The sequence below is a fragment of the Natator depressus genome, chromosome 1 (genome assembly GCF_965152275.1).
Source record: "Natator depressus isolate rNatDep1 chromosome 1, rNatDep2.hap1, whole genome shotgun sequence".
NCBI lineage: Eukaryota > Metazoa > Chordata > Testudines > Cheloniidae > Natator > Natator depressus.
The window spans coordinates 17332486-17342580 of record NC_134234.1 but is presented as its reverse complement, the minus strand read 5'-3'; the positions used below and the strand labels follow the sequence as shown (position 1 = coordinate 17342580).

The 10095-nt window shown below is 49.7% G+C and overlaps 1 protein-coding gene across 1 annotated transcript in view; it reads left to right on the top strand.

Moving 5' to 3' along the window:
• The first annotated feature begins 2191 nt into the window (after nt 1-2191).
• GAB2 (GRB2 associated binding protein 2) overlaps nt 2192-10095 on the top strand; it is a 183331-nt gene continuing 175427 nt past the window's right edge. The window contains exon 1 of the mRNA XM_074955580.1: nt 2192-2747. Within this exon, the coding sequence (XP_074811681.1) occupies nt 2676-2747 (72 nt within the window). The 5' untranslated portion in view covers nt 2192-2675. The remainder of the gene's footprint in view (nt 2748-10095) is intronic.

Genomic DNA, 10095 nt, shown 5'->3' with positions numbered 1-10095 from the left:
GCCTGTATTTCATTTTAGGGATCCTAACGTTCAATAGGGGGAAAAAGCAGTGCTTTCTGCTCTGTATATTCCACCTGGCTTGTAGATCACAGCTCTCTGAGATGTGTGCTGCCAGATTTTTCAGTAGGGATGGGCAAGAAATGGGGAAATAATTCATCAGGTATCTCATCTGGATGGATTTTGCAATGAGTTCCAATGTATTTTGTGATTTAACCAGATCAGTAAAGTGGATAAAAAATAGGGGAGAAATGGGATAATTTATCCATAAAATGTCACCAAATGTGTTGAATAATTTATTCTATGAATATTATTTGATCCACTTTAACCCTGAGGCATCACTCTATAGGTATATATAATGGTACATATCAACACTATGTCTGATGGGGCTTGTTAACATAAAAATCCAGACAGGATTCTTTGTAATATATTTAAGGCCAGTTAAAATGCACACATGTCAATATGGGGTATGAATGAGGTCTTAACTCATGAATCATTAGCACAAACCCCATAATGGCTCCATATATTAGCAATAAAAGACATTGGGCCAGGTTCTGATCTCACTTATGCCAATGTAAATCTGGAGAAATTCAATCAACTTCATTAGAGTTAATCCAGATTTACCTAAACCTGTATAACTGAGAGGAGAATTTGAGCCAATGCAGAGCTGTTCTCAATAAACACCCAAAGTCCCATTGAAACCAAAGAGAGATTACAGGCCAAATGCTGAACTACTGTAGATCAAGGTAGATCCAATGTAGTCAATAGACTATGCCAATTCACTCCAGTTGAGACTCTGGTACTACATGTTTTCATGGCCAAGGCGCCATTATACACTGTGGGTCTGATTCAAAGCCCATTGAGGTCTGTGGAAGGATTCCCATTGGCTTCAATGTGCTTTAGATCAGGACTGTAACATGGATGCTGAGTGGGGAGAAGACCCCATTTTTAGATGCTTACATTTCACAGAAGAAAAATTGAGAGCCTGAAAACATCTGTTTTTCTAGATTGCTAATAAATAGTATAGACTGCCTTGTAGGTGTTCTCCTTAAGGATTAATAGATGCAAAACACTGTAGCCTTTGTTAATATAGGAATTCACTTAGCTGGGAAATGGGTGTCATACCTCCCTCACGCAGGCATTGCAAGGTTTAATCACTGACTTTACAGCGATTGAAGATTCCTATGTGAAAGGTGCTGTATAAGTGCCAAGTATTATTAGTATTTATTTGTATTACAGTCCCCAACTGAGCTCAGGGCCCTTTTGTGCAAGGTGCTGTACAAACATGTTGAGAGACAGTCCCTATCCATAAAGATTAGAGAATGGAAAGGGAAACTGAGGCACTGAGCGGTGACATAATTTGCCTAAGCAGGTCTAAGGCAGAGCTAGGTTTAGAGCACAGGGCTGCTCTGCTCTACCCACTAGATCACACTGCTGCTCTGTTACTAACTTGGCACTGCAGGTATGTAGGACCAAGAGACCCCAGCAGCAGAGAATCAGGATCAGAGCCATTTCCATCTTTTAGCTTCTCAGTCCATTCAACCGTCTTTATAACCATTTAAAAATTCAGAAAGGGGTGTGGGGGGAGAGCAAATGAAGATTTAGGGCCGAATTCGGCTACCACTGAGGTGAAGGGGAGTTTCAATGGGAACAGGAACAGGCCCTTGAAGGTACAATATTTCCAGATGTGACAGGGCGTTGCTAATTTCAGGGAGGACATAATACACTGTAACATGACACCCAGCTAGCAGGCACCAGTAGCCGTCATATCCCCTTTCAATGGGCGCTGTGGCATTATTTAAAAAATCAATAATGTGACAGGTTATCGATCCCCTCCCCTGCTAATTGCAGGGAGGCCTCACAGGCCTCCCAGAGTCCAGACTCTTTGCTTGGTCCCCCGGTTGTTTGCGATGGCTCCCTCATTTCTCTCCAGCTGTTGGGCACAAACCAACCTCGACCTATTGGGGGTGATAATTTAAGGGAATGCCCCCTCCCCTCCTGCTACAGGGCGTCTGCCTCTGAAGCAGCTGGTAGTGGGGTCCATGGGAGGCCAGGCTCCCGCATTAGGCAGAGGATCCACTCAGTCACCTGCTGCGTTAGTTGTAATCTAGCACACTGTTACTGTCGCACCGGGAATCCCTCTAACGCAGGGAGCCGGGTCAAAATCTCTGCGTGCCGGGGAGAGGGCGGGGGCCGCAACCCAGCCCCACCCGTGTCTGAGCATCCCCGCGCTGACCTTGCCTTGGAAGCTGAAGCTGCACCCCGGCCAGCCTGGTATCTTTGCAAACAGGCTGGCGGGGCGGGAGGGAGGCGTGGTGTATGGGGAGCAAGAGGCGGTTTCCTGCTTCCCAGCTCCGAACAGCTGGCGGGGTTTGAAAGGGTGCGTGCGGCAGCCCAGCGGAGCCAGCCCAGGCTGCGACCGAGGATCTCTAGAGAAGACGACGAGCAGTCCCTGGCGTGCAGCGAGCGAGGCTGGGGCGGAGGCGCCGGCTGCTACCACCCGGGGCCAGGGCAGGCTCCGGCTGAGCCGCGCCCGACTCACCCCGGCGCTCCAGGGGGCCCCGGCGGCGCTGCGCCCGGGGAGTTGCTCCGCGGAGGACCGGCTGGGCGCGTAGCGAGGCGGGAGCCGCCCGTGTGCATGCGGCCGGCGCCGCGGAGAGCCGGCGGGGCAGCCCGGGATGAGCGGCGGGGAAGTGGTGTGCGCCGGCTGGCTGCGCAAGTCGCCCCCGGAGAAGAAGTTGAGACGCTACGTGAGTAGCCCACGGTGCCCGGGGGTGCCGGGCTGGGGGCGCCCCGGGGCAGGGCGCTCAGCCGGGAGCGGACCCAGGGGGGAGGGCTCGGATCCGGGGCGTCGCTGGTTCCGGGCACCGCGGTGACCCCCTAGGAGCTCCGGGCTGGGCAGCCGCGGGCGAGGCTCCTGGCGGGGTGCGGGGAGCCCGGGCCAGCCTGGGGCTCATCCTCGGCAGCGGGATGCTCAGCCCCAAGCAGGGCGGGGCCCCGCCCGAGCCCACCGCCCCGAGCGGGACCCCGGCCCTGGGCAGTCCGGCCGCCCGAGCACGGCCCAGCCCGGGGAGCGATGCTGGACGGGACGGAGTCGGTGCTGCTTAGCTGGACTGACCCGCGCAGCCCCCCCACCGCGGGCACCCGGCTCCTGGCTTCCCGGCAGGCGGGGAGCGCCCCGCACCTGCCGCCCCGGGTGCGGGGCTGGCTCCTGGCTGCAAACGCCCATGCAGGCGGCAGGGATTTGATCTGCGGTGCGTGTTGCCGCTGGCGGGCGGTGGGGACCCTGGAGCCGCAGGGGCGGTGCGTGGGCGGCGGCGGCTAGACACAGACCAGGTGGAGGCCGGTCCTGGGACACATTTGCAAGGATCTGCAGGCGGCGGGGCGGGAGCGGGGGCCGGGGCCAGGAGGGTGACGCTGGGGCCCGCCTGTTGCGGTCTGTGACCCGTTCGTTCCGCAGCCTGCAAGCGGGGCCCCGGGGCTGCAGGAAGCCACGTGGACCGAGCCAGGAGCCCCGCTGAGACAAAGCCCAAGCCCAGGGCTCCAGGCCCAGGGCAGCGGCTGCTCAGCTGGTGTCAGTCGGGGAAGCGCCATTCAAGTCAACGGAGCCCTGCTCTGGCTTCATGCCCGCCGAGGATCGCGCCCGTCTTTTCTCGGAGGGATGCAGGCAGCAGGGGTGGGGATGTGAATGAGGCTCTGAGATCAGAGTGAGCTGGAGTGTCTATTTGGGGGCTACCGCTCCCCCTTCCCCAGCTGGCGCTGTGTCTCTGGGGAGTCCAGGACAAAGGAGGATTTAGAGCATCTGGGAACCGACCTCCTTGGGGGCAGGGGGACCAATGGCCATATAATAAGCACTACAGATGTAGATCCTTGGCTCTTCCCACATCTTCTGCAGGCCAGGGGAGCCCCCACCCCCTACACACACTGCAGAGCACAGCTCCATAGCTACAGACCCTCAGATGGGATCCTGGGACAGAGCCAAATTCTCTGCTGGTGTCACTCCATGGAAGTCAGTGGAATTACGCCAGCGGAGAACTTGGCCCACACCAAGTGCTGCAGATTATTATGTTGTCCACCAGGATGTCCTGACTGGTTAAAGAGACTCAAAACAGGGCCCGCCCCCAGTGAAGGTGCTTGGTGTTTCTGTGCCTTGCACAAGGAAACTATCCGAGCTCAGGACCAGATTCTCAAAGGCATTTAGGCACCTTAGTGTCTTTACACCTGCCAGAATGACTATATGCTCTGCAAGTGTGTGCTTCCAAGCGATGATCCTTCCAACCCAGTGGCTTTCAAGCATTACCAGAGACCCATCTCCAGTCCTCCACTGGAAACAAGGAGGACTGAAGGATGAGGGGGTTACATTTCCATCCTGTCTTCTAAGGGAGGCTGGGATTTATCCCTTTTAGAGGAAGCAGCCACAGGAAAGGAACACACCAGCCAAAGGAATAAAGGTTAGTTTAGATACTTCACAGTGAATGACTGAGTCCAGTTTAATTTTCTTCTAACACATGCTAGTTAACTTAGGTTAAAATAGCAGTGAAGACAAGGCAGCTTGGGTTAGCAGCTCCAGTTAAAGCCAATAGGGCACCCTGGGGTTCAACTCAAGCTGCTAACCCTAGTTAAAAGCAGAGTTGCCATGTCTTCATTACTATTTTAACCTGAGTTAAGAACACACCTTTTTTGCAGTGTAGACATACCCTATCTCTTCATTACCATTCACTCCAGTGTCCGCACAAAGAGCGGCATCCTTTAAACTTTCCCTTATCTTTCTTTTTAAGAACAGCTCTAAACACCTTTGCCCTGAGGTGCAGCGATATTATATCTTGGTAGAACTGGTTTTATTTCCTAAGCTCCCCCCCTTGTCATTAGCGTTAATTATTTAACATTCGCCAAAGGCTTTGAAGACATAAAGGGCTACCGAAGTGCTATCATTAGTCGTTGAGATCAAACAGTTCCTGTAAGTTGTAAAGAATCTGAACAGCAGCTATGCCGCATTCTGGACTTATTAAAATAAATCCCATTGCTTTGTGCTCTCCGTCTGAAGATGTCTCAGGACAGCACTCGTGTAACGGTGTGTCATCGCATGGCTCTGAAAAGTGGGTGTGTGAAGCTGCTATCTTCTGACTCGGCAGACCCACTCCCTGGGTGAATTCAGAGTAAGATCTGCTGACTCTAGTGAAAAAATAAGTGTCCGCTGGCTTTTAGCACTTCAGAGCCAGCACAGCTTTGGGAGAGCAAAGTGGACTCTAGTCTGCCTTGGGCTGCCATCAGCAAAACTATTCCCTAGCTTCTCATTGCTTTCACCTAGCAAACATAAAGGACCATGGGTGTCACTGGGGCTTACCTTGGGCTGCAACCCATTTAATTGCTTAAGCGTCATAGCAAAGATGTGGAAATAGGCAGACAGTATTAGTCCCATTTTACAGAAGGGGGAACTGAGGGAATGACTCAAAATTAGCCAAGCAGTGAATGGGTGCAGCTCCATAGATTTCATAGGTGCTGCATCTGCTTATGCTGGGGCTGAGATTAGATCTATTTGGGTTCCTGTACTGTGCCTGTCACTGCAGTACATCAGGATCAACCAGAGACCGTGTGATTTGCCCAAAGCTACTAAACAAATCCAGTGCCCCCGATTCCCACTCCCATTCTCTAACCACTAGGCTTGTTACTTTGGTCTTAATATATTTAAACAATTGGATTTTTTTAAAGAAGTCTAATGTAAAAGACTAAACTCTTAAAACACAATGTATTTATTTAGGCTTTTGAGCAGCTGGACAGATTTATTTTGTGTACTGAGCAATAGAGACTGCCTTTAGGTTAATGGAGCAAAGCACCGTCCTCCTACAAAAATAAATTGCCAACGCTGAGTCACCGGTACCTTTAACTCATCAAATGTCATTAACTGTCCAATGAAAGAGCACTCACTTAGCCCTTGTGCTCTGGAATTCCAGCAAGAGTCGAGTAAATCTTTTAAATGGTGTGCACGAGGGTGTGAAATGCTGGAGGCTAACCATAAAGATTTGTGCATATAAGGGCACCTTTCATCCAGCTAGATCCCACAGCACTTTGCAAACCCCATATGTTTTAGAAAACACCTTACCATCCCTTGGAAATACAGCCATCTCTGGGGTGAAATGCCTAAGCTTTTAATAGTGCACAGCAATGCTACTCAATGTTTTCAAGGTAGGATGTGATGAAGGAAGCTATAAACAAATATCACTCAAGGGGATACCATGTACCTGGGACTGGAAGTTAGACGTGGATTCTAGTCCTGTCTCTCGCATTGGCTTGCCCAGTGTCATGCAGAGAGTCACTTTGGCCACAGTTGCCAAAAGTGGCCATTGTTTTGCCACTCTTGGGTGCCCATCTTGAAACGTTTGGGCCTGATTTTCAGAAGTCCTGAGCACTCACGGCTCCCACTGAAATTCAGGCCCAGACCCTCAAAGGTATTTAGGTGCCTATCTCTCATTGAAATTCATGGGCATTAGGTGCTTCCATACCTTTGTGGGTCTGGGCCTCTCTGTTTCCAGACGAGTGCCCAAAAGTCAATGACTGGCTTGGAAAACATTGGCCTTAGCTTTTTTTTTAATACCTCAGTTTTCCAACCCGGTGAAATGGTGGTGATAATGTTTACCATACCTACCTGACTAGGATCTGAAAGGTGTAGCCCAATCATGCATACTCAAGATCCTCACACGGAAGGCGCTAGATCAGCACTAAGTATCGTTGTTTGTATAGGAGAGCGTCAGTGTGGTCAGGAGTCTGAGGCTAACACCTGTACTCTTTGTACAATGTGCTGTGGGCTCTGTAATGAAAACAAGCAGTCAGGACCTCAGTTTTCCATCTCCTCAGGAAGACAATAGCCCCCGCAACAGAGGTCCTCCCACTGCATTGGCTTCTGTACTGAGTGAGAGGGAAGAGTGCCCCCTATTGAATTAGCTGCATCATTCCCTCTATTACTGCCATGACTTGCGCTCTGAAGTCAAATCCCAGGAGGACCTCTCTGACCATGAGTTGCCATTAGCTGGAATTTGGCTCATTCAGGATATGACTGTATTAACACAAGAAACTGCACCGTAATGTTGTTTTATTTTTATAGTCCAACGTGATTAGAAACCCCCTAGAAGTGCGTCCCTTCCATGGGTGTCTGGGTAGCCGTGTGTTGCTGAAGTGCAGTTAGGAGGCCCAGTGCTGTCTTGTGGAAAGTGGTGCCGAACAAAGATCCTGATCTTTCTAGAGTCTGTGGCCCTCTTGGTAAGGGGGCAGGTGCCAAACCTGGGGACCTATCCAAATTTCACCTTGTACACTTTCACAGCCTCCCTCCAGATTCCTTGGGGTAATGATGATATGCTTCTTCACATCCTGCCCGACAGCATGGAGCGTTGATGCTGTGCATTGTCCAGAAGCTGCTGTCTCACTTGAGTGGCAGCTGCATTTCAGTAGGGGGGGATTTGATCCTTTGTGTGTTGTTTCTTTGTAAAGTGCTTTGAGAGCCCTTTGCACAAAAGGTGCTGTATGAATATAAAAATCAGGATCAGAAGTTACGGATCCTGTCTCCCATCCTTTGTCTTGCCTATGTAGGCTATTAGCTTTTTTGGGAGGAACTGTGCCTTACTGTGTATTTATACAGTGTTTAGCACAATGGGGACCTGATCTCAGCTGGGGTTGATATCCTAATGGAAAGAATCCTAACAATTTCAGGTCAAAGGGAGTGAAGATACAGTATGCAACTATAGAAGAGTACTTAGCCACTCCTAAAGTTACTGTGTTGCTGTGTAATTCTGGGAGTAAACTATCTCTTATCCTCTAATCAAACCATTGCACTCCACCCTGTTTATCTTCATACTGCAGTATTAATATCTGTGCTGGTTGGCTAAGCTGTCTATGTTTTAAACAAAAGTACGGGGCATGAGGCTCTCCTGTCACTGGTCTTGCATCAGTGTAGCTCAGTTCATTTCACTGGACTTGCACTGGTGTAAATGGGAGACGAATCAGACCTTCAGTATGTAAAATGTGTATCACAAGTCACTTCTGCACCAGGGGCACAGAATCACACCAGATCTCCAGTAAGAAAAGGACCTGTTCTTCCCTCCTGATGCAAGCACATGAGATAAATGGGAGTGTAACGGGCTGGCAGGGTTTTCCTGAGTCACTGCAACCTGTTAGCAGAGGTTGATCCTGCTAGGAAAGGGTTAAGTGTTGATTCATTGAGGCAGGTGGCTCATCTATTTTCACCAGGATATAAGAGAGGTGGGAGTGGCTCCTTGAAGAGAAGATCTAGGGTGTGGGCTGAGCAGCACTGAGGTAAGAAACTGGGGAGCAGCCGTGCCTGGGAAGAACACTTGAGCTGAACTTGATGTTAAAGAAGGCGGTGAGCTGTGACTCTGCAGTTTTGGACTATGTTTCAGAGTAGGGCTGGGGAAGGGACCTGCTTGCATAGAGCTATGCACTCGGGGAAAAACCTCCCCTGCCCCTAACTATGCAGCTCAACGCTAAGAAATGGGCATCTAGCAAAATATACATCATTTCCTGGGCTGGAGTCTTAATGGCTGCTCATGAAATTAGAGAGCGTTAGAGGTTGTAGTCTGCATGGAGGGGAATACAAAGGCACCTGAGAGAGACCTTGGTGGATTCTTGCCAACATGTGACCTGACTGGTGGCCATTTAAGCACATGTATGAAGTCTTCAGGCCCCATGTAGGGCACCACAGACATTGCTGGCCAAACTCCTCGCTGGTGGAAGAGATTCCAACACCACTGGCGTTGCCTGAGAGTCTCCTATGTCAGCTGTGAATTTGCACTGCTATATCCAAATTGCCCCTTATGGACATATGGTTGGGATCAGAACTCTGATCCATCATGGGCTTCCAGCAGCTGCCAGCACTTGATGTTCCAGAGGAAGGAGGAACATACCTTTATAATCCTGTGCTGCAGCTGGAAAAGCCCTATCAGGTCAGCAAACACAACTCCTCCACCAGCAGAGAAGTGTTCCTTATCGTGTCTGTGCAGCACCACACCGATGATGCAATGCTGTATGAAGATGTGATTCCCAAGCCGGCCAGACAATGTGAGGCCCTACAACTGGCTGTTCTGCTCCCTTCTTCTTCTACTTGTTGGTCATAAAAATACCGAGGCCTTTTTTATAGCCAGCCATAATATTTGACTGGGGAGGACCTAGGGTTATAAAGTCTTATTTCGTTGCACTGGAATTTACATCTATAACTCCCCATCCTTGGAGACCAGGTGTTATGTTGGCTGCATTTCCTGCACGATATGTAATTGCCTCATGCTTTGGCTTTCATAACGTTGCTTTAAAGAATTTTTCTCTCTCTATCAAGCCTGCATCATGACATCAGGACTGGCCCATGTCCCTGGCAAAGTCCACTGTGGACATAAAAGATTGATGATGGCAAAATATAAGTTGAACTTAAGAAAGACAAACAGCACTTAAGGAAAGTATAACAGGAAGCTGGATTAATTTTTCTTTGGAAGAGACCAGAAGTGATATTAAATGGCCTTTCACAAACAAATGGCACATGCAGTGTGTGATGTAATGCTGTTTACTGGACCAAAGCAGATATTAGTGACTTAGATGGAGCAAATATTACAAATTATTTATTTGTATTACCGGCACTGGGCGTGGAGGGGCTGTCAGGATTGGGGGTCCATAGTGCAAGGTGCTCTAGAAACACACAGTGACAGACAGTCCCTGCCCTGGAGAGCTTACAGTCTAATGGACAAAAGAGATAAAAGACAAAGGAAGCGTTACTACCCGTGAGATCAACTGACTTGGCCAAGATCACACAGGGTTGTCTGTGGCAGAGCAGGGAATTGAACTTGGATCTCCTGGGTGCCAGCAGTGTCTTAACACACAAGACCATCCTTCCTTTCTGAAGTCCTGCTGGTCATTTAAATTACCCTTTAATAAAAGTAACCAATACTACTTAGTCATTGCATCCAGAGAGCTCAAAGCATTTTATAAAGGTGGGTAAGCACCATTCTGCCCATTTTACAGAGAGGTGTGTGACTTTCTCAAGGACACACACTGCAGCCGTGCTGATATTGAGTCCTAACTTAAGCCAGGTGACACTTTTTTGGA